The sequence below is a fragment of the Aquila chrysaetos genome, chromosome 2 (genome assembly GCF_900496995.4).
Source record: "Aquila chrysaetos chrysaetos chromosome 2, bAquChr1.4, whole genome shotgun sequence".
Lineage (NCBI taxonomy): Eukaryota > Metazoa > Chordata > Aves > Accipitriformes > Accipitridae > Aquila > Aquila chrysaetos.
In genome coordinates this window covers 55,928,077-55,953,815 of record NC_044005.1, presented here as the reverse complement: position 1 = coordinate 55,953,815, position 25,739 = coordinate 55,928,077, and the positions used below count along the sequence as shown (strand labels likewise).

General features: G+C 41.0%; 1 protein-coding gene across 3 annotated transcripts in view; it reads right to left on the bottom strand.

Annotated features, from left to right (window-relative positions):
* Positions 1-25,739, bottom strand: part of CEP85L (centrosomal protein 85 like) — a 122,696-nt gene that overhangs the window by 9,879 nt on the left and 87,078 nt on the right. For all 3 annotated transcript variants that reach the window (XM_030035538.1, XM_030035545.2, XM_041129127.1), the window contains 6 exons: positions 12,279-12,396; positions 10,030-10,206; positions 5,491-5,643; positions 5,075-5,229; positions 3,335-3,452; positions 2,965-3,015 (listed from right to left, as the gene is read on the bottom strand). In XM_030035538.1, the coding sequence (XP_029891398.1) occupies positions 2,965-3,015; positions 3,335-3,452; positions 5,075-5,229; positions 5,491-5,643; positions 10,030-10,206; positions 12,279-12,396 (772 nt within the window). The remainder of the gene's footprint in view (positions 1-2,964; positions 3,016-3,334; positions 3,453-5,074; positions 5,230-5,490; positions 5,644-10,029; positions 10,207-12,278; positions 12,397-25,739) is intronic.

The following is a 25,739-nucleotide window of genomic DNA, read 5'->3' as shown; positions in this document are numbered from 1 at the left end:
AAAAATGTTTAATTTGTACTATCTAAATTAATCATGTAAATATGGATTTTTTTAAACACCGCTCTCCTCTATAATTTTTCTCTTTCTGAAGATGTACTATATATGCAGCATGACATCTTGTTAAGACCAACCAGAATTTTAATCCTGCACACTCAGGAGAGCAAATCAACCAAGCAAAACCATACAAGGAAGATCAAAATCATTCCACCACAATTATGAGCAAATAGGAACTAGTACTGCTTCATGCACTGCTGTAGGAAACAGAACTTCTTTGCTTTCAGCTTGCAAGTTAAAAACAATGAACTGAAATACATTCTCAAGCATAAGTTTACAATGTGGCAGAAGACAGGGAATAAAATGAGATCTTCTGAGCTGAAGATAAATTACATCTCTGTGCCAACAAGGGATTTCAGTTTCTAATGAATTAATTTTCAGTGCTTCCCAGGTGTCCTGGTTTCGGCTGGGATAGAGTTAATTTTCTTTCTAGTAGCTGGTATAGTGTTATGTTTTGGGTTCAGTATGAGAAGAATGTTGATGACGCACTGAGGTTTTCAGTTGCTGCTAAGTAGTGTTTAGACTAAGTCAAGGGTTTTTCAGCTTCTTATGCCCAGCCAGCAAGGAGGGTGGAGGGGCACAAGAAGTTGGGAGGGGACACAGCCAGGACAGCTGACCCAAACTGGTCAAAGAGATATTCCATACCATGGGACATCATGCCAACTTGGGGGGAGTTGGCCTGGGGGATCACTGCTCGGAAAATAACTGGGCATTGGTCAGCGAGTGGCGAGCAATTGCACTGTGCATCACTTGTTTTGTATATTCCAATCCTTTTTTTATTATTATTGTCATCTTATTATTGTTATTATTATCATTATTAGTGTCTTCCTTTCTGTTCTATTAAACTGTTCTTATCTCAACCCATGAGTTTTACCTTTTTCCTTCCGATTTTCTCCCCCATTCCACTGGGTGGGGGGGAAGTGAGTGAGCAGCTGCGTGGTGCTTAGTTGCTGCCTGAGGTTAAACCACAACACCAGGGAACAAACGTGGAAGACCAGGGAGATCAAGGATACAAAGAAGCTGCTGTAGTCTACAAGTAATTTGAAGGCTAACACCATTTTCAAATCTTATTTTCTGTCCTTATATAAAATACCTCAAAAGAGGAAAACTAAGAGAAAGTCCTGGAGAACAGAACACTACTCTGTTCAGAGACTGTCACAACTACTCAGCATTTCCCAGTCGCAGCTCCCTAAAGTCACTTCAGACTAAGCACACAAAACAGCCATCTGTATAAACATGCACAAAGATCACTAGTCTCCACAAAGACCACTAGTCTCAAGTTAAAGGTGATGTGATGGAGAGAAAGAGATCAGAAAGTTTAGGAAATATGAGGAGATTTAGGCTGGTGATAATACATTTAGGTAAGTTGTGCAAATTTCTTATAAGCACAACATATACACGTAATACATATGTAAATAATCTTAACTAAACTACAAGCAGGGACAGAGAACCTCAGGAAGATTATGGAGTTTTAATTATGAAATATCTGGAATGACATTTGCCTGTGTCACAATTTTTGCATATAACAGGCTGCTCTGTGAAAACATCTCAATTTGATCAATTTTGTCTTCTTCAAACCTAGAGAATTTTAAATTATTGATTTTGCTTTTCTGTTAACAGATGTATGTTATATTGCAACTTAAATTCCCCTATTGCTTCTCTACAGATGTATTTAGTGCACTGTAATTTAATCAAGCAAAAATATGGTTGTCGACAGCAATCAGGCCTGTTATTTACCTGCATGGTAGAGAAAGGAAGCAATTTAATGGTGGAAGACAACTTACTTTCAATAGCTATAAATAAGCAAACTTGGCTCCAGCGTGCAAAGTGGAAATAAGAAAGCACGTTCTCTCTTTGTCTCTCTTCATTATTTGGATTCTAGCTCCATAGAGTGCTCCCTTCCACTTCAGAAGGAGCGGGCATTCAGCTGATTGTTTACTACCATTTTGTTGTTCTTCCAAACCTAATGTACACAGAGCCAAAGCAGAAGCACCTTCTTCATTCTCAAGGGACAACCCTGCAACTTCAGTCTCTCTGGAGGGCAAGGAAGCAAAAAATGTGGAGACAAACGACAATCTAGAGAAGAAGAATGCAGAAACTAGAATTTATTGAATTTGGCTTCAGTATTTGCTGAAAACAGATGTTTATCTGTTTTTTTAAATGCTCAGCTTTTTCTAGAGCAAGTCATACTTTCTTTCCTATAACCTGTATAATGTTTCCTTTTCTCCAAAACAAATACTGGTGATCACTAGGTAACTTTAAAGTCTCGGGAGCCTGATGTGTTAATCCAATCCACAGAGCTGCAACTGACTGCTAACTGACAACCTATGCTGGCTTGAAAAACCCTTGGCTCCAAGCTAGGTGCCCAAAATCCGCCAAGAGAGTTAAGATATCTGAGTGAGTGACGTTGTCAGAAACCAGTTGAACAGGGACCTGCTTAAATGATGTGAAATATGAAGTGGTATGGTTTAGAAAGGCACCTGTCTCTACTAAGGATCTCAGCAGTGAAGCTCCTAATCAGTATCACTTTTTGTATTTTGGATGATCATCTGAACCCCGAAGTTTGATGAGAAGCTTCACTGTTACTTACAGAGGCAGTCCTCACACTTGAAACAGGCAGTTCTGATATGACATCCGCTAGACCAGCAGAATAAGGATTCTGCATAGCAATAGTTTTTCACTTTATGATGAGTACCAGCAAAGTGCTAAACCATACAAACATCAATAATGAATACATTATGAGCCTGCAAGAGAACACAGGTCAACTACAGGCCATGAGATTAAGTTCTTGGCATTTCTACCTTTGCCTCCTATTTGGCAAGATAAAAGGACGAAATTCAACTTCAGCAATGTTATCGTTATGAACTAAAAATGTAAAGAGTAAACAACAGAATATACACTCTTTCTTACCTGCATGTCTAAAATCAGTCCAGCTATCTGATTTTGTTGATTGTCTATGACCTAGAACATAAAATTGAGTAATTTAAAAGGCTTGAATCTCTTCAGATCATTTTTTAAGAATCAGCTTACAGGTGTGTAGCCATAGATTTTAAATGGAATCTTTGAAAAGGTAAATGACAAGACAGAGTTTAACTCTGATAGAAAAGGAAATTCATGCAAAATAAACGTACTGAACAGAAACGGACAGATATTGAAAAGAAATGTGAATTAGCAACAAATGTGTGATTCTTTAGTGAGATATTTGTTTCAAAAGTAAAAAAATAAGGAAAGGCAAGACTCAAGGTTAAAGATGCCACCAACAGATCATTTGCACACTAACCTTACTGGCTTTCTCATTCTTTTCTTTGAGACATTCATTCTCACTCTGAAGCTGTTTTGTGTCCAACATGGGAAGGCGAATACCATCTTCCAGGCATTTTTCTACTTTCTGTTGTAAACTGCCATTCAACATGAAAGAAAAATTAAGTGCGCTGACAGAAACCAGACAGGCTGTGTGTTCTAGCAAAAAATTAGAATGTTGCACCATCTTCCAACCAGAACTGTAAACTGTACCTAGCAGAATCCAGCCTTATGAATGAGCAAACCAACAGTGGATAATTGATGCAAAAATCCTGAACTACTGAAGTTACTGTAGCACTGACAAGAACAGATTCATGCAGGAATGGTTTTATGGGCCAGATTCTGCACTGCATCTCCCAAAAGGCACAGCTCCAGCAGTACAGCATAGGGAGAGAGGGCAGGGAGGAGCAAAGAAAAGCTTTGCGGTGTTCATAGCTGCTCTGTGCTACTGTGGGAGGCAAAGCCAGAACCAGCACAGATCAGAGGAGTCTTCGAACCTCTCAAAGTTACAGGAGCTTTAGCGTCGGACTCTGTCACTGGGGCACGCACAACTCAAAATGGAGTCCAGAACCGGAGCTTGCACCGAGTACAGGTCGCCTATCCTTCATGCCCTGTGCGACTTGTAAGGGGGAGCATAAAGCCACCCCTGCCAGCTGCTCCGACACAAGGGCATGACCTTCAGACCCTCTGTAGCTCAACTCAAGCTCCTAGGTGTAGCCAGAGCCTTTGCCTGCTCACCTTCTCTCAGAAAGGAAATACATTTTATTAGTGCTAATCTTGCTGTCTAATTTAGAAACCAAAGGCCACCTCAACTATGTGTAGGCTTTCAGAAAAGACAAAATGATCCCCCTCTAGATTAGGAGGGCATGAAGAAAAAAGGCCTTTCATTGGTAAGATGGAAACAATGCGTCAACAATTTGGCTGGCAAGGTGTCCCAACCGGCTTGCCTTTCATCATGGAAACACTTTCAGACTCCTGTGGCATGCACCTTTACCCAATGGAGGGACAGTGAACTGTAGTAACATCCACATAAATTATTAAAAGTGATTCCCCGCTCCTTCCCTCCTCCCCCTTTTTTTAAAAATAAGTGTTTAAGTAGCTCCCCTGATCTAAAATTTACCACAGTAACAATGTCTCCATGTCTCATCTGGAATGTTCTCATGGATGTCTGCCCCATTTGTTTTTTTTTATAGTTATGCAAGTTCAATGACAGCTGATTAGCTACCGCTAAATCTCCCTGTAAATACCCCGACCCTCAGTGAAAATGTAAGAAACAGCTACAGTTATTTAAATCTTTGACCCTTCCCTGATATACCCATCAGCCAATATCCAGGGAGCTTTTCCACAGCTCGTGACAGGATTACTTATCAAATAGTGAGTGCTGACAGCTTCTATACAATGCCCCTTTGCTGCACATGCTTATGTCCTCCATCTGGTAGCAGGCTACGATGCCATTGCAGCAGTGTCCCACATCTTTAAAGAACGATAGTGAAGATTGTCCTAGGCAGACTCTTCTCTGTGGTATTACTTGCAACTTGACAGAAATAAAAATCTTGTTGGATTTTCTATTGCATTACACTGTCGTTCTGCACAGTAATGTATTTATGCCATGAAAAATCGTTAGCATTGTAATAGATTAAAAGTACCAATAACATTAGGTCTTGACATGAGGTGGGAAGTTACACCCGTTTCAGGGCACAGCCCAAGCAACTGTTCATACCTCTGTACTGTTGTGACCAGTTCTTTTTCTTTTTTCTTCTGACACACCAGTTGCAATTCTCTCTCTCTGCACTGCGATCGGGCCTCTCCGAGCTTCTTTTCTAACTCAGTCATAGTTTCCTGAAGTTGCTTGTTCTTCTCTTCTAGAATTTGCAGCTAACACAGGTTACATTAGTCAGACATGATGCCATGTTAGCAGAAGGCCTTGCAGTTACCTTCTGTATAATCTTAGGCCCATTTCACTTATCTGAGTACGTGAATCCCTAATAGGTACAGTGCTTTCTAAAATACTGAAATACTTCTCTTCCTAAACAGATGGGGAAAAATATCTATGTTGAAACAGTAAAGGATTTGACAACAGATATTAGGGAGCTTACTTGTATTTTTAAAATGTAAAACAAACTCCCTTTACCTTACCTGTTTAGTCTGGCCTTCTATATCATCCAGCGTTGGTAGGTCAGCCAGATATTTTTCTAAGGTTTCAATTCGTCTTTGTTTTTCTTTGTTTTGCTCAGACTCTTTCTGGCATTTCTTTTTCAGGCTATTAATATATCGGTCTCTAGTTTTAAGCTAGAAGAAAGTAAGAGTACATGTTTCACGATTACAGTGAAAAATAAACCTGCTTTGGAAGCAGAGGCTGGTCACTCTTCAAGAATTGTACTCTCAGCTGCATGAACGGGTTGGTTAGTGCAGAAAACAAAACCAAAGAATGGTTAATCCCAGCAGCCCCAAGTCATAGACCCACACGTGACCTCAAACCACAGTTGCTTCACCTCTACCCAGAATACTCCATGTGCCTTGCAAACTGAAAACATGAGCAGTTCAACAGTTAAAATATTCCTAATTTTTTCACCAATGGAGATGTTCATATGCAACAGATAGTCAGGAAATACTTTAGTCCATCCTCCTCCTCTGGCCTAGGAAAACAACTTAAAACACAGGGGCCAAGAACTTAACCCAACAAGAACTGGAGCCAAAAACCTGACTTCGATGCAATCTGACAGTTACATCAGAGGACATCAGAACAGAATAGTGGCTTTCTTAAAAACCTTTTCTACAGGCATCTTAATTGTCCATCAGTCTGCAAAAGGTTTTTTACATTGTGTTATCTTTGTTTGCATTCCTGGTACTTCACTTTATTATCTAGGTCAAAAAAGTGGGAAGGAAGGCAGGAAAAAGAGTATTTTCCAGTTGTAGTCAAATTTAATGAAAAACAGTACCTCTGTTGCTTGAACTAAGGTGTAGTAACTCACAGATAACAAACACTTGTCACTAGAGTAAATGCTAAATGTACTTTTATTTTGGTGCTACAGACATCCATCTCACTGAGAAATAAATACGTGACGCTGTCAATGTCAGAGCTCAGTAACAGGGCCTATCCAATCCTATATCCTATCCTATCCTATCCTATTCCTATAACTGGAAAGTTTTTCCAGAGATTGCCTTCTATATGGGCCACAAGACAGAATTGCCAAAAGGCCGGAAATCTTTATATCTTTTATTTTACCAACACCTCAAAACCGAACAAAGTTTTCAGGCTGCTTTAAAATCTTTCTGATTAGACAAAGCCCAAGTAAACCCCACATTCAGTAAAGCAAAGTCACAACTCAGCCATGACCTTTTGCCACAATACGTGCTTCAGAACCACATGCTCCTCCCTGGCCTCCCCACTTCCCAAGCCTTAAGGCAGCGATATAAATATGCACACGTAAGCCAATGTTGCACATTAAGAATTGCCAGGAGTCTGACTGTTAGCTAAGCGAATCCCTTCCTTCTGTTTCTCACATACCACTAAGAATGACAAGGTGACCAGTCAGAATACTCCAGTACTTGTGCAACACAGATTACATGGTTTCCAAATCTTCCTGTCCTGCATATATACCATAGGGAATTTCATCTGCTGCAACCTCTCTCCTTCTAATAGCTACCATGTTTGCTTTGGGATTCCTTGCCTTGGGATGACTTTGCTGGAGCAGGAAAAAAATAGGAAAGCTCATGCCTCTTGGCAATTAAATATTAAAAGTGAGGCCACAGGAGTCATAGGGGAGAATGCTACTACAAGCTATCAGCAGTACCTTACAGGAGTCCTTCACAATTACCCACAGCAGAGGGAGAAGGAGCAGCCAGCAGGGCACAGGTGTCTGAACTGAAGCATTTCCAGCCCAGCAGTCCAATTTCCAGATTAAATGCCTCAGAACTAAAGTGAGGGCTGCAAAATCTGCAGATGCCACGAGGCACATTCATGCCTAGTGTAAGGAAAAGCAAGAACCTAGGCATTCATGACACGGACACTGGTACAGAGTACTGCAGTATCTACCTTAGCAGGCACTCTCAGCTAGGAAGCTGTGAGGAGCTACCACAACTACTGGCCAGCCACGACAGGGAAGCTTTTTCAGGCTTCTGAAATTTCAGTGCCAGTTAAAGCTCTCAATCACCTCAGTCCTACACTGACTACACATGGAGCCTAGGGGAAAAAAACCTTCTCTTCAGGCACCAGAATTATTCAGAAGGTGGTACAAATACTCCCTTGCTTGGTATGTCTGCATGGGGCAAAGACATGTATGATGCCAGCAGTGAACGAAGAGCAACTCTGATCTCTGCTGGCCCTGCAGTTTCTCAGAAGGAAAGCATCAAGTACACCCACCCTAATGTTAGAAGGGACACAGTGCTTCAGAACAAGAGGCCTTCTAGCCCGATACCTCATCTCCAACAGCAGCCACAAGCAGATGTCTATGGTAGGGAAAGAACAAGGAAAGCACATTTTTCCAGTTTCAACTTAGGGGCTCTCCTGAGGCAGTTATTTCTGTGCCTTTAGAACAAGGCAGCACTTCCATGAACTCACCCATTTTTTTTTAGCATCCACAACAGCCTTCAGAGAGACATCTACAGGTTTGCTATAGAGAACTGGTACAAGAAATCAGCTCCTTTTGCTGATCATGTACTTGGCTCCTAGAGCTTCACTAGATGTTCCCTCGCTCCTGCAACAGGAGCTGCAGTGAGGAGTTGACTGCCCTTTGTCCCTTCCGGGCTGCTCGTGGCTCTGCAGACTCCATCACACTCCCCTTCAGTCACTTCTTTTTCCAGTGTGAAGATTTACTTATTCCTCCTGTGATTTTTGGATGGGTATCTGCTTTGTTGCCCTTCTCTGAACCTTTTTCAGTTCCAATACATCCTGGTTTCATGATGAAGACCTTCCTAGACTTCTCACCACGGACAAAAGATGCTCAAGGAAATGGGAGTGTTCTTTATGTTTTCTTTCCTCCCACCTACACTGAACAGTCACAGCTTGTCCCTTATTGTCAAAAACATACCATCTGTACACTGTATTTAAATGTTGTATGTTAAAAATTCCCATGTAGGAAAAGATAATATTATTTGCAATAGTGGGGCAGACAGAAGTAGAAATGTATGCCAGCAGCCTTAACCTAAACTTCCTATGTGTTCTTTTAACATACACTTACAAGCAAAGCTCACCTGAATGTTAACAGAATTTTCCCCACTCCCTGGCCAAATCTGGCTTTGGGCTGAAAACACTTACCCTCTCTGAAGAGGCAGGCATGCACTCAGAAATAACCCTAGCGCACAGCTGCTGGCAACAATCCCCCTGATCAGCACAGAAATTGTATTTTCATCCCCTAACATCAGTCACTGACCCAGGACACCAAGCCTTTGGGCTCTGGGCTGATCTCCCCGTGAGCACAGCAGAGGAACTCCAGAGACAGCTGTCCCCAGGCTCAGCACCCAGCCCGCTGCTCGGGTTCCCAGCCTGCCACATCCCTGCGGGAACACAGCACAGCTCCTTCCTCCATCCGCAGCCTTCCCTCAAACAGAAGGGCACTAATTTCATTAGAGAAACATATTCTCCCTCCCTGCCCTTTTTCTCCTTGAGAGCCTTTTGTTCAGTGCACAGAATGGATGGGTGTTAAGGGGTGAATGAGGCTCCCAGCTACAGACCATCCCGCTGACACAAGCACTGCTGCCTGGGTCCTCGTCACTGCCACCACCTACAGCAGCAGCTCCTACACAGTGAAGAACACAAGCAGTAAAAGCTGAGACAGGAGGAAGCAGCAGCATCCAATTTCTGCCCTTCCTGAACGCTACCCTTAGTAAAAAGCATACTGCAGGGTTCACAGGAAATGGTAAGGCAGAATTTGAGATGAATTATGCTTTCTTCTTCTTCCCACCTGCCACTTCACTGTATCATACTGCTCCTACCCCTTGAACCTGCATTAATAGAAATCTAAGCCCAGTAGTAAGGCCCAGTGATAAAAGAAGAGAAGGTAACAGTGACAATGTATCCCTAAAACATTAATTAGGAACCACCTGGTCAACGACACATTCCTTGCAATCAAGGAAGGCTATCAGGACATTCAAAACTACCTCTGGGTATTGCTTCAGCCTCCAAAGAAACCCCTTGTCAAGACAGTTCCAAGAACACAGCCATCTAAGCCTCTTCCTTGCCTCAGACTAAAGTCTACCCTGCACATCCTAGCAAAGCTACAAGAGAATCACTCCTGCTGAGTAGACACATACAGACTGGGAAATGCATCAAAGCACGAGGGCTGCATTTACAAGCCATGCTAAAAATAGGGATTTCATTTTCATACCCTATGTTTTTAAATGATACTTTATTTACTGTAATAAACACTTCAAACTACATGAATTCTTAGAGCTGAGCAGCTTTTCTTCAAAGCAAGTTTAACTGATACCTGGTTAAAATCATCATTATGATTGCCGTTTCATCCAGTATCACTTTTTAGGATGTATTCACTACAAGTTTAGATTTATCCATTGTCAACACCTACAATCACTAACTATCAATTTTTCTATCACAGAGAGTTTAGCTACCTTCTGAAAATAGCTCAGCAACTCAGACACTAAGTTGCTTTCTAGCAAAAAAAACATATGCTGCTATAGCAGTGTCAAAAGGAAATTTGGAACATGAAAGACACTTACTTTCTCCTCCATCTTCTTTTTCTCCTCACTAGATTTGTTTGAAATTTGCTTTACAAATTCACTGAGTTGTAATTCCTTATTCTCAGCTGCTGCAATCTTTCGCTCAAGCTCCTCAAGGTGGGATGTTGATCTTTCTGAAACGTGAGGTTGCAGTGGTGTGCTCTCATACTGTGGTTGCTTACAAAGAGAAATAAAATAATCATACAAATGAACACACACATACCACTGTATACTTGAGCAGCACAGCAGAAAACACTCCTGCATTTTTTTCCACTGTCAGGAAGGGTGGGGTTTGATTTTTCAAACATTAAAATATGTAGTAACAGCATGTATTTCAGGAATCTGGAGCAAAAAAATAAAGAAGCTGGACACCTTTACATTCACAACACATGCAAACAAACATTGTGGGGCCACTTTCCCCGTCAGATTTATGGAAGAAGCACGACTTCTTCCAAAAGAAACCCCTGAAAATCCAAACAAAAAGTGTTTTCAAAACAAATCACTGCCACTGCATTATCATACCATACCCTAGGAAGAAAAACACTCTATAAAATGGCTATGAATATATTAAAGTAAAAGGTGCTCCAATCTCAAGATCCTTCTAAAGCAGAACATTAGTACTAGTCAAACCTTAGAGCTATCATACCTGAGGTGCAGAATGGTGCAGGGACAAGCCTGAGACTACAGCTACAATCAGAAGGCAGGCCTCCTACCTTCTGTCCTGCATACCAAAACCCTCTTCCCTTTCCATTTCATGCAATTCAGTATTACTCTTCTACCTCCACTGCCCACAGACAGGCACAAAAAGGAAATCAACTGCATGTGGGATGAAAAAGGAGATGCATCCCATTAGGCTTTCAGTTTCAAGATTCTTTTAATAACATAAATTGGTATCTTTAAAGAAACTATACAGACAGTATTTTTAACTAGTAACATTCCTTCAGCAAAGCATTAAGAGATATTAAAACCTTGATTAAGGGAGATTTGCATTTTTAAGTTAATCTTATAGAAGGCACACAAATCAAGCAGAAATCCTAATACATTATAAACTTTTTAAACTCTTTAAATTATGAAAGATGAATGCATCTGCTGCTTTATTTGAAGTGTGCTATAGTATACTAAGATATGCACACTAAAATTTCAGTTTCTGCAGTAATTTTTTTTTCTTTTTCAAAAAAATCTTAATCAAGACAGAATTTTAAAGTATTTTCTAAAAGAACTTCTGGAAGTGCCAAAAGCCGCATTCCTAGATGTCTGAAAAAGTTTCTGAATACCTAACTTCACACTGAGGCTCCACTTGAATTTCTCTCCTGTCTCACAAAAACCAGATTCTCACCTGATGAACAGCTGTATTATTCCAAGGACATAATTAATGCCATGCTGAAGTACACTAGCTAAGATCCTGGTGCAGTGTTTGTGACAGAAAAAGGTAATAAAAGGGGGACAGAAAAGCTATTTCTCTGCATATCGGCCTTTAACATTCTCTTCCTGCATTGCCTTTTAGATGTGCTGAGGTCTGGAGATGGAATTTGTGTGCTACAGTGGGGTAGCAGCCACAGTCCTCAAGCTGATCTGCACTTCGCGGTTAGCCTATGCTACCTCATCCTTACACTTTCTCGTATTTGTGCTAGTTAGATAAAAATTAGGACAGGTATGCCCAAAATACCACCATGCGTTCCTTTTCAGACTAAGTGTTCCCTAGGAGTACTAATCCATACCCTTTTCAGGTGTCTTGTGCAAAGGTATTCCACCAGTCTGTTTGCCCTCTCACATCTCTTCCATCTAAGTCTATCTTAGTCTAAGTCTACTTCCATCTAAGACTTCCATCTAAGTCTACTGCTCCTCCGGGTACTGCCTCCTTCTCCTCTTCAGAAAAACCTCCCATTAGTTGTTTTCAGATACTCTCTTATCAAACTACTTTATCTCCTAATAGCTCCCTGTATAACTGTGCTGCACGCTGTTAAACCCTTATTCTTACCATGTCACAATCCCTTGTTCTTACCCCATTTTTATCAGATTTCAAAACAAGTATGTACAAAATGTTAACATAACTTAGTTCTCTCCAAATGTAAGGTAAACACCACCACTTAAGGGTATTCTCCTCTATACAATTTACAGCTATACAATTACACAACCATCAATAATCACAAAAGCTCTACATTTTGGCCTGCAGTAAATTGTGAACATGCTTTCAGGTGTCAGTTACTGGGCAATGGAAAGCTTTGCTGAAAGAAAAATATCCATCCTACCTGCAAATTAGTCATGTAAGGTTCTTCACAGTTCACAAGATGGCTTAGTCTTGCATGTTGAGCTCGTAATTCATTCTCCCTTATCTTCTGATGTAAATTGTTAATTTGCTGCTTTTGCCTGTAATACACAGATTTGATTTGAAAAGGAATGGAACAGAGATTAAAAAACCATAGATCTTAAGACTTATACTGAAGAACACTGTAAAAATGCTATTTGACTATCCTGGATCTACATTAGCTGTGGACTTTTTCCCACCCCAGCCAGACTGCAACTATTCTAGTTTACCACTAGAACTGGAATCCCATCGGGATATGAGCTATTAAACTACAGTTGCCATTTATCTTTCACTTAAGCATAGCCCAAAGGGGTTGTGCTCAATTGGCAATAATAAGCAAATCTTGTAGAAATATGACTTGAAAACTCGTATCAATTTTGTGGGGTTGAGGGAGGCTTCTGTTGTCATTTGCTCCTAGGGCCAGAAGTATAAGCAGGAAAAAGCATAGAGAAAGCAGAAGGAAAACAAACAAAAGTCACGCCTTCATTTTACCTGGACTTCTCCTGCTCAGCCCCTCTCTCTTTGCCAGAGCTGACTTTTGACACATGTTAAAGAGATTTACAAATCAAGGGGAGCAGAAAGAACTTAAGAAGAAAAAGTCATTATATAAGATAGGCAGGATGGCTTTCCTGCGAGGTTGTTTTTTTTTTTGTTTTCGGGGCGCGGGGGGGGGGGGGGGTGTTTTTTGGTTTTTGGGGGGTTTTTTTTAACTTTGCTTAAGACTTTCTCAGACAACTGCTTTACAAAAGATGTACCCTACCCCTAGGGTAAAATACCACAGTGCATACTAAACCAGAATTAACCTCTTACACCAATCGCTTGGCCAGTGTACAGCAGAAACAGTATCGCTATTATATCACTACTTAATTATATCACAAATTACATCACTGTTTGAATCATGACTGCATTTGAACTAGCATGACTGCAGGGCAAATATAAGCCAGGTCTCAGCCCCAGCCCACATTACAGCCCTGTGCGGCGTGCTGTACTCTCTATGGAGCGATGGGCACCTCAATAACTGACTCCAGAATGGAGTTGTCAGCACCCATCAGAAACACACATAGCAACCTTCTCAATAAACCTAAACCAAATTTTGTGCACTCCTTTAATTTCCCTTTTTACTTCCTTTTCATACTAGTACATATTTGCACGCAAGCATGGAACTGTTCCTCAAAGCTTCACCTCTAAGCATGCAGTATGATTGGCTTTTCTGGAAACGATACTGCTGAACCGAGATGACTAAACCCAATCTTAAGAGGAGATAAATGGCAAATACAGGTTAACTTCAGGGAAGACCTGCCTGTGCACGCACTGGAAAAGCAAGTCCTCTGAAAGTACACAAAAAGATCAAAGTTGGTTTGCTTTTTTTAAAATTTGGGGAGGGCTGTGTTTAGGAAGAGCATCTCAGATATGTTATCATGAGTATACAAAATATGTATTATACAATCTATAAACTAACACAAAAGATGTATTAGTCGAAAAGATGCCAACTGCAAATTTTAAGAGGAAAAATAAGATGCAAAAACCCAATTAAAGGGGATATTTTAGCCACATACATTCTCCTAGATAGACATCAGCCAACTGTATCCCAATTATTTGGTTTACAAGAGGAATTTAATATTTCAAAAATAGTGAATATATTACAAAAACTTTTAAGCTATACACATTGCAGAAGACATGATGCATGCCTACAGAGTATCTTTTTTATGTTTCCCTATTTTTATATCTATAAAGAATAGCAATGAATGGAAAAACAGTATAAACAAGCTGCAATTTGCTAGTACCTTAAGAACAATTCATTCAATGCAATTCATAAAAACAGAGCGACTGAAAGCATTTACATGACTCCATTGCAAGTCTTAAAATATTCTATATAATCTCAGGTGATTTTGAGGCTTCCCTCTTCCATTCCACTATCTGGATAGAACAAGCTTGTACAAATATGAAAGGAGTATGTATCACTGAAAGACTTTGTATAGTTCTGGTTGGCATCTGTACAATGGCACTACAAACAAAAAGCTTCAAACATTTTGGAAGAAGCAGATTTGAAGATTAGGTAAAAGAATATGCTCTTAACTTGTACCAGACCTTATATGAGCCCAAGAGCTTGTATAATCATATGAGAAAATATAAAGCCTTTATGACTTCCGTGCATGCTTGGTCATGGATACCAGAATTATTTAGTATGAGTCATCTTAACCTACGAACAGAAGTCGTTTTTCATTTCTTATCAACTTATTACTTACTAGACAGATCTATTAAAATATCTTTGCCCCATGTGTTTTAAAATTATTTATCCATTTGTCACTTATCCCTTGAAGGGACTACGTGATTTTCTGTTTGTGGCTGATTTTATCTTAGCAGTGCCTTCCTTCACAGGCAGGATTTCAACAGCCTAAACTAAACACGACAGCCTGGAGTAAATGTTTTAAAATATTTTTGAACTTCCAGTGTAGTTTGAACTACATTACCATATTTCCTTTCATAATCCTTTCCCTACCCTACCAAAGCCCTGCAAGAAAAAAGGTAAGACAAATTAATACGTGATGAAACAGAGCTGCACTAGCAGAGTGTAACTAGCTTGCTTCTTTTCACTCTGCAAAGCATGAAACTCTCCACTGTTACAAAACCTTGCCAACAAAACACACCGTAGAAATGTTTTAAGGCTGTGTAGATCCCACACGACTTCTTCACATAACCGCCTCTCTGAAAATATCATTAACCTCACAGCACCCAGAAACAAAAATTCTGAGAACAGCCCAGCAGTCACAAGCAGAATAGAAGATAAACACCATAGAAACATATTTACTATTTACATACAATCCTATAAGTCTTTGGAGACTTCATACCAGATGCATTTTATCACTGATGTTCTCATATGCTAAGACAGTTTTAATCCTCTGTTAGCCCACAGCTGTTACTATTAATCCGCTGCATAACCACAGGCTGTGAGCTTTATTTAAAGGGAGTGTAGAAAGTTCAAATGCTCTCACAAACACAGCTCGTGTATTATGGCAGGAACACTGTCCCCAGAAGCCTCCCTATGACCAATCAATCATCCCAGCATTTTCAAAAAAAACCCCAAACCAACTAACCAATCAACCAACCTTCAGCTTTTAGGCGCTTTCAAGTTTCTGCTCAGATACATGGCAACTGCCACTCTGGGTAGGCCAAAACCAGATATAAATAATCCTGAAAATGAGGGATTTTACCTTCTAGACAGCAATGCTACTCTCACCTTGTATGTTTATACATACAATGTTTATAACCCCGTGTGCATCCTGCCTGTTCGCTGAGTGCCAGACTAGAGCATACTGAAATTCTCTAACCGTTGTGACCTATGTTGGCAAACTCTTCTCCGCTCTTCCCTTTCTCCCATCAGCTGCTAGCACTGTCAGGTCTCCCCAGTGGGTCAAGATGTTTTAAAAAAAAGATTAAATTAACTCCCCCTCCCTTCTCCACCTCGACACTGGCGTTACGCAGCTGACCTACTCCTTTTCCTGTAACTTCCAACATAGGAATTTCCACTCACTCAGTCTTACACAGGACTCAGATTTCCAGACATCCAACTCCTCAACCTTTTGTGATTCCAGAAGCCGTCTGCGTATGAGTGGGTGCAGGCTGTGGCCTGAGCTCAAGGCACGGGGTAACCTGACAGGAGCCCACCCTTGAGACTTGCGTTTACAGAAACCAGACCCGTAGCTCACACAACCAGGTTCACTGAAAATACTGTACCTAGGTACCATGGAAGCTGCTCTCCTTCACAAATTCCCGATTTTTTTTCCGTGAGTAAGTGTTACAATTCTATGTTGATGGCAAAGTAAAGGTTATTGGCATATTATGTGACCGTCACAGGACTTCTCACGTGGTTTCATTCAGCTCTTTTGTCCAAAAAGAAATTACTCTATTTAACTTCAAGTGTCTGTCTTGACACACCCCTTCCCCTTACACTCAGACTTAAGGAGAAAAGGAGGCAATGCCCTGCTCTAAAGTCATCAACCAACCAAAGGGACTCAAGAGGGGAGAAAAGTCTGTTTTGTTTTTTAAAATTTATTTTTAAAAAAGTCACAAAAGGCAGGAATGAAAAACATCCTTTTGGGAGGGACATTTAAAAGTGTTCCTTATTTACATTAATGTTTCAGAAGAAAATGTCATTAAAAGATGTATAAACTTTTACTCTTCTATCCAATCAATGGATACAAACATGATGCTAATTGTTTTCACAAACACTTCTAGCACAAATCTTTCCAGCTGCCCCTCAAGGTATATTACTGTCTTGAGGAATGGAGGGTGGCAGTGCAGAAGCAAACAGACAAAAAGAGAATTGAAACTCCTTTTGAGCTAGGAGAAGATTGTCTGGTACACAGAAGATCATTGCGGTTATCCACAGAAGAGTTCTGCACTGAAGACATTGTCTTGTATTTTTCTTCAGATACCACAATTTTAAAGCTTTTTTTCCTCAGAAGTAACCTGCTTGTTCTATTTTCATTATTATCTTCATTATTTTTTCTTCTAAAAATTTCACTGATACCCTGGACTATGCCTTTTCACCCCATTTTTTGAACCTCCAGCCATAATTTATAAATATCCTGAGATCAAATCCTCCCTGTGCTGCTCCCAGGTACATTCTTTCTGAGGGAACTCAGCTGAAGTGACGGGTTCAACATACATGACTCAAGTGGTAGCTACGCACTCTATGGTCCCCTATAACCAGCTCTTTTGTCCCAATTCCCACGCGATAGTTATTTAGATGCTAGCTAGATCATTTACAGAAAACTACTATTTTCACAAAGTGATCACTTTGGCTTACTTCCAGGTCTTGTAAAAACACACACATCTTTTGTTCCCTTTTCTTCTACTTCCTCGAGCATTCTTTATTTTTGTAAACAAAATTTCAAGGCTTCAGTTGTGTTTCACTACTGCAGATCAATGACACTTTGTAAGGAAGGAAAAGTTAAAAACCTGTCATGGCAGATCATACCATTCTCTTGCCTTTCCCAGAATTATCAACTATTATCTGTACACGAACTGCTGGCGCTGGAGGCTAGGCTACCTAAGATGTTGATTCTGTGTAATGATTTTTATGGTGTTTAAGGAGAGTAGTTCTGCTTATCTGACTTCCTGCCTGCCACAGATACTACCCTTCCCACACAGTAACCTCTGTGCTGAGCCCAACAATTTAAATCAAACTGAAGCACGTCAATCCTCAGGAACCTAAAAGCCCACACTCAAAGAACAGAAACTAATGAAGTGACATCCGCCAGCATGGTCTCTGCCAATGAACGTCCTTTGCTGTAGAAGAAAGCAAAAGCCCTCGATCCTGAACGCCACTATGTTTGGGGTGAAAGTCAGTTCTAAGCATCAAGCGTACCAGAAGGGTGGTTCACTAAATCCAGCTCAAACTTCTATCTTTCTGATGCTAAGGGGATGGGGGGAAAAGCAAATCCCAAAATACTTTCAACCAATCACACACCTAAGGAAAAAACCACTCTTTTTAAGCCCCTGCAAACAGCAAAACAGCCCACCAGCTATCCTTTTCTCTTGTAACGACCATTAGCGCGCCCTAACATCAACTACCTGTTTCTAGCTCGCCTAAAGCCAGGTCTGTAAATCAGCAGCTCACTTTCAGTTGGTATATGCAGATGACGAGAAGCAAATGCACTTACACTGCGCTGCCCTATCTGTTTGGGGAGAGGCTGTTGGTGCCCTGGACATCAGCTCTCAGCACCTCACTGGATCACAGCCCCCTGCCCACCCCTCACGCTCCCTCGTGGGGCTGGAAGGGAGAGAGCAAAGTGAGAAGTTACTGGGGTTGACGGAGCTGTGGGGTAAAAAACAGGGACAGTCCTGCGGTAATATGAGCAATGGGGCCCTGGAATGATGCTGAAGGCGAGGGACTGACTAGGGAGAGCTGGTAAGGAGGAGAGGCAAGAGTCCAGGCAGCACTGCTGCGGCTCTCCTTCCCCTCCACGGCACACCGCGGGCTCCAGCCACAGCTGGAACAGGGATCTCCACTCTGCACATCAGTGAACGGAGAAAAGCCGGCCAAATACACTGGCCTCAGAGATAAGAGCATCACCTTGCTAGGACATTTGTATTTAAAGGTCAGACTCAGAAAACACTTAAAGGCAGGCTAGGGAATGAACAAAAAAGGCTTCACACGTGCGTTTCAATTTTGGGTCTGCTAAAATTTGCAGTCTCTCTGCCCACGGACAGTAAGGGGCTGCTTCTGGTGGTGCATATTCCCTGTGGCACTATTCTCTGCAGACAAACGTGGGGAAGACAACATGCTATCCCCCTTGAAATGGCACCCAAGCTCCCCCCATCCTGGATGACTGTGATTCTACTTACAAAGCTGGCTAGAATCCAGAGGAAAACTACCGGTGCCACTTGACTCTAACTGAATCCATTTAAATGAGCAAAAAGAAAGTTACAGCCATAAGAGAGAAGTATCAATTGGGGCGGGGGGAGCAGATCCCAAATTTGATTAATTTGTAGTTCTGTCCTTTAGCTCAAACAATCCGCTTTGAAAGCTCAAGTCAGCACAAAGGATGTGAGAGAGCAGAGAACAGCACTCAGCTCAACATGCACAAGCCAGGACTGTCTTCAGAGACCAGTATTAATAATAAATACACTGCTTAATATACAAATTGCTTCTCCGTATGTCTCAAAAACATTAGTATGACATAACTGACATTCACATCATTTTCTCATATTCACACAGGACAAGCGAACTGTGGACACGTGCTTACACAGACACTAATATATGCATTCATCTGGAAATAAACCACATTTTCTTCAACCTAGGACCAACTCATCTGTTCTCTGTAAACCCATCTTACCCCTCACTTGCTCTAACATGAAAGAGCCTTTAGTAACCCACATCTGTCAGAGAAGCACTTCCTTCCCTCAACTTTTAAGAGGCTTAAAATAGTGTAAATGTAAGCCCCACACTACAAGTCAAGATACAGGTCCAGTATCTTCAAACACTTCAGGACTTTAGAACAGAGCTTCCTCCACCGCAGGAGGGACACTAGTAACTTCATAATAAATCAAATTACAATTGATGCTTACCTTCAAAAGTCATGAGTTAACAAGAAAGAGATGCTTTTGGTGAAAATGCCTGAGCATATTTCCTCAGAATTGGGATGCAAAGTAAAATGTAAACCGGATCCTTCTGTATAACAAATGTAATTTATTCTACACTGCAGTTGGAGGTATGCTGCTTTGTTTTGTTGCTTAAGAAGCTGGATACTAATTTTTATATCCTTTTGTTTTAAAGCCATGATCTCTTGGGACCACAAGTCCAGACGTGCAGAGTACTGATAGGGAAAGAGATCAGCAGTAAACAAAGTCCTAAAACCAATGTGAATACATTTTCCATAATTTGGAAGATAATGACAAAGAACTCCAACATCAGCAAAGATCATGAGAAAAAGTGATCTCAAATTTCCTATGCAATAAAGTCTGGCTTTTTTTGGTGAAATTATGAGGCTGCAGTTCAAAGTGAATACTATCTTTCCACCAGCCACAGGAGAACTTACCTTGAAGAGAAGATGGGAACACTACCTCTGGGAGTCAAAAGGTGATCTCTGTTCTGGATGGATTGTTATTTTTTAAATTACTTTTCTGAATTGCATAGAAGTTTGAAATGCTAGCCTGACCCACAGGAGGTAGCTAGTGCTGAAGCAAGGCAGGCAAGAGCACAGTCAGCAACTGTACTCTACTTTCTCAAATGCTCTGGGCTACTTAGTCAAGGGGGTGTGAGGCACGAGTGGGACACAGACACAACTGTCTGCTCAAACAGAGGACTGCACCCTTCCTCCCACGGTGGGAGGTTTTAGACTTCTGCAGTCTCCTGACAGGATGAATACAGAGCAAGCCTTGCACCTCCCCTGCTGTTCTCAGCTCTGCCAAATACTACAACTTCCTAAAAATATTTAGACCTACAGAATAGAGAATGGCTCGGCACCAGTTCCACAGAAAAGGATCTGGGATTGCAGCTGACCAAAACTACTCAACGTTGTACTGCAAAAAAGCAAACACCACACAAGCACGGCCCGAGAGAGAGAGACGAGCACCCAGCCGGAGGGAGGCCCCAGCTTCAGGGAAGATGTACTAATGAGGAAGAGAGATCTCAAGGAATAACAAAAGCTACCAGAGGTCTACAAAACATGACCTAGGAGGAAAGACTAAGTCATATTAGGAAAAGTTTTCTAATGTTTCAGCTAATTAATCACCAAACTGTCCAACCCAGAAAGGCTGTAGAACTTCTGCTACTGCAGACAGCAATAGCATAGACATTCACCAGGAGTGACACCACTACGGCTTGTCCTCCCTTGGGCCCAGCAGAGCTGTTAGATAGGTCCTTCCTAGTGCTACATCCTCTCATTGTTGCCAAGACTTAGGTTATTATGTGAAAACTAATGGTAACAAATTCCATTTCATCTACTAGTATTCACCTCTGAAAAGGTGAAATTTAAAAGGGCTAAAATAATTACTCTGTAACAAATCTTCCTGAAAGTTTACCAGCCCAAGATACAAAAGCCTCATCCACAAGTTACCCGGGTGATTGGTGATATAAAAAAAAAAAAAAAAAAAAAAAAAAATGTGTCTTTTTCAAGCTATTATTGCAAGCAAAGCCTATTTTACACAGCAAGACATGGTGAGGAGGCTCCTCGCAGCCCTACTCCTTGCACAGGACTCCCAGTTACACATGCATGCGCTCCGACCCTGGGTGGCGTAAAGCTTCAAAGCTTCCTCAAAAATGACATCAAATTATCACTCAAGTGGATATGCTAATACTGCAGATCTTAACAGACCATCCCAAATTAAGAGAATTATAGCTTTACACTAGCAGTAACATAAGCACTATCAGAGCACATAACAGTTCGATCTCATCTACTGAAGTCAGGACAATTTGACACAAGGCAAAGAAAATCTAATTCTCTTGTCCCAGTGAAAACATCTAAGCAGAATTCAGCTATGGATGGAAAGCTAATGATTTAGCAACTGTTTTAAGAATGCAAATGTTATTATGCCCTGAGGAATGACAGCTATTCACAAAACTTTTACTTCTATATCCACCTTTCCTTAAAAAGCTGTCCAAATACCCTTAAACCGTCTGGAAGAGAACACTGCATGAACAGTGTTACTCTCAGCAGCTTATGTCACATGTTCAGATATCTGGCATTTATTCACGTACCCCCTATATGCAGTCCCTGCCAAACAAACAGTGCCAGGACCACATTCAAGACATCTACAGTGGCTGGCCAGCCTCAAGAGTCATTCGCAATTGTACCAAACACTGTAATTTCAGTGTTGTGAATGTACTGAATAGAGGAGCAACACAAAGAATTAAAATGTGATGTCATAATTTTCTAAACCAATACAAACACTGTTGGCTCCCTCTGGTGCTACATATAACGTAGTGTTACATACTAAACCACCAGAGAAGTAAGGCAATGATATAATCCAATTATTTTGTACAGTAGGTGACAGACATTCGAGTAATAAGTGTTACAGCAGCAGATTCCTCTTACGGACAAAATCCTTAAGTCCTTATTCACAGCCTGTACCAACAGCTGTTATGTAGAGAAAACACAACACACACCTTTAAGAAGTGCCATTGTGATCCTGTGCGCGCACACGCACACCCCCCAGGCTCCCTTCCTCAAACCATGTTTTCCCTTCCTAAAAGTATGGTCTCCATCTCATTTTTTATGAGCAGACTTAAAAACCATTTTCATGCTCTAATTCATTAAATTGGCAGTGATTCCTAGAGTAGTTTTAAAAAGCAAACCAAACCCACTTCTAAACCCACCCATTTATGCTGTGTACATTTATACTTAAAAATATGCATTTGTTATGCTGAACAGACTACGCAAATCAAATCAATTTTAACTATCTATTACTAAATCTGCTGTTCAACACAGTGTATAGAATAAAAATCAAGCCACTTGTCCTATTCACAGACACAATTGGCTGTTTGGGTTTTTAAAAATTCTATTCACGGCTTTGAATTTCCAGTGACACACCGAAGTACCCAAGTATGATGATTTACACTGTAAGCATTATTCCTTGAATCATTTTTAACGACTATTTGAAACTTGCTTGCAGCTATTCTAAACTGTTGGATTTCTGATGCAAAACAAGGAAGTTTAATAATCTAATCTGGAAGAGCTGGATTTTTGTTGCCTTTTTATCATTGTATGGAAAGAAGGGAAGCAGGCAGCACATTTCTCTTTCCTTCTCCTGCCTCTCCTCCCTTTTTTAACACAAAAAAGGTAGAACAGCTTAAGAATACTGCCTTACAGAGAGCCTCCATTTCCTACTTATCAACAGATTTGAGCACCACTATGCAGAACAAGGTGTGCAGTACGAAGTGACGTTAATCTTCTCCACCTCTTGGATTACCGGAGCCCCAGTACAATTCCCAACAGAAAAGGGTTTTAACCTTAAAAAAACCTGGGTAATGACCCTGTGGTTGAAAGAGAGGCTGGTGACAAGGGCAAGAGAAGGGTGTTCCCGGTGTGCTCCTTTTCATCCAGCTGTTCCCTGTACCTGTCAGCAGCAGAACAGCTGGGTCTGGAGCACCACGCCGGCTGCTATCCCGCTCCTCCGGCTTCCAGACAGCAGGAGGTCAACCTGTCTGTGCCACGCTTCTGTCCCCCCAGAATTAAACAAGTCTCGCTGGCATCCTCCAGTTACCAGTTTGTAAATTCAGCAGGAGACATGACTTAAGGAGACCACACCTTTTAAAAGTCCTTGAGAAACACAGGTACAAAGGGCCTTTCTCAGCAAACACCTACTACCAAACCTCAGTCAACAAAAGAATTCCTCCTCCACTTCCCGAAAGCCTAAATTCTGTAATTAACTACCACCACCTTGAATCCTAATTAACCACACTTTAGAAAACTTTATGTATTTATTTTAGGTCACTATTCCCAAGTAAATTCAAATTCTGAAGAGAAGTTTAAAGTAAGCTCAGGAAGACCAGGAGCTGGAAGACGCAGGTTTACTCCCAAACATCATCTTGATCCTCAGTGCAAGGCCTTGTGTCCCCACATGTTAAATATGGATAATATCAAGTTTTCACTTAGTGCCTTGAAGAAAGGTATTATTCACACTTAAGTCTTACTAATACCGCATCTAGTAAGAAATATAACATCAGTGCTTTATAATGGAGTTCTATTTCTAGGATTTTGGACAGCAGCTATGTACCATTTTCTCCATGAGTGAAACCAAAAATAGCTTTGTTTGTCATAGAAAACACTTCCTCCTCTTAAAAAAAAGCCCAACAAAAAACTGTTGTAAAATCTTTCTAAATATGCAAAATCTCTTTGTGTTAATTTTAAAGAATACAAATAATCTATTTTAAATAATTTTATTTCATTTTAAAATAGTAATTTTTAAGGCAAATATTTTGCCCAAATGGGGGCTCAATATTTTAAAAAAAAGTGTCTTTTCTGTGATGTATTATTATACTGCATTATTATAATTTACAACATGCTTAACTGTAACACCAAGTGTCTCCTTAAAGGAAATTACTGTAACATCACTAAATGGTCTTTGTTTCATTTCAACAGCTTCCAGGGTGTATTTTGCCTTTTCAGCTGAATGAAAAGGAATCATCTCAACTGACTTCTGGTCAGAAATCCAGAAAGGACTGTATTCACTATCGTTAAGTCACACAAAAGCATGACTCCTACAAAAAAAAGAACCTGCACACTGCCATTGGATACCAAGAAAGAGCTTTTCTTCCTCACCGTGGACAGCATCAAGTAACATTAGCAGGCAGCTAGGTTACGAACTGCCACTTCAGAAACTTCGCCCTTGACTGTAAACACATTTCCAGTGCGAGAAGAGTAACATGAACTGCCTTTTTAGTTGCCGTTGTGTAACAAGACTTCACGTAGAGCGCAGAGGACGACGTGCTCAGCAGAAGCACCGAACACCGCCCGTCGCCATCACGGGCACTTACAAATGCTGCGGACACCTTGGGCCCCGAGAGGTGGGCTGCAGCTTATACAGCATTACCACTGATACAGCAAGCCTGAAAAAAACCCTGTAATTTAGACAGCCTTCAAGCAGCTGATCAAAAGGCTCTGACAGAGAAGATCTAAGCAGCAGTTAGGGATGTTTCCATCTCAGCTGCTGACCCCCCCGAGAGATCACCACCTCTGCAGGGAAGCTGGCAGAGCGGGATGGTGTGCCCGTGCCCCGGCCGCTGCAGTTCGTAACTTTTGTGTACCCTTTTCAGCTGCAGAGGCAGGCAAATGCACGCTAATATGCCACATCAAACTGGGGAAGCTGATGCCAATCTCCATCGCTACAATGCCAGCAGAGGTACTGGCTAGATTGCTAGGGGACAAACACCTTAAACCACTGCAATTCCTTGCTCTGTTGCAACAGAGGAAGGAACAGATCTCGCACAAGCGTAATTCTCCTCGTCCCAAAGTAAATTATGCCCAAGTTGTCTATCTCCACCCATTAAAAGATAGGAACTGCTAGATGAAATATAAAAACATTCATAATGGATGCCTGACATTCCTATGATCAACGCACACCTGCTTTACACAGTTCTCCTCATGCTGTGGAGCAAAGTATCAATACGAGGGCACAACTATTTCAAGATCAGAACAACCACTCCTCTTTCAGACATGAGCCAAGAGTTTATTATTAAAAACCAGACTAAGCCAAATGATAATTATGTCAAATATAAAAATGCCCTTCTTAAATGTCCTACATCCAAACTCTGCAGCTCCCGATGACATCTGCTAATTTAATGTAAGCTTCATTAAGCTTAAGCCCTTTATTAAAAGCACATTTTCCTCGTTAAGGCTTCATTTTATCCAAACATCAGGAAGTCCAGAAATTACTTCAGATATACTAGAAACTTAACAGCAGTGAGTTGCTGCCAAGGCCTGTTTCAGATTGATAGCAATTTTAATAAGAAGTGATGGATTTACTGACATATAGATCCCAGATTTAATATTTTACTATCTGAATAATTTGTATGAGCATTTGAATAGGATTTTACCACTGAATGTTACTGCAAAGGCCAATTTCTCAAAGCTTTATCAACTGGCTTCAAGTATATTGCATTTCTGTACTTGTCATGGAAAAGAAAATCAGGGCAATGCAGTTTACCAATTTTCATCTTGCAAGTCACTTCCAAGACCTGTACAAGTGGAAAGATGTCTGATACAAAGCCCCACACTGGTAAGAAGCTAAGATGGGGAAGCTGACAGCAGAACTGGCTGTTGGTCTCACTCTCCCTTTTCCATTGCAGAGGCATTAAACCCCTAAGTGAATTTCTAAATCTGTGAAAGACTTTTAGCCAGCAGCCAGTCTTCTCTCCTAGCAAGGATTAGCTCCCACATATTTGTGCATAAATATTTGC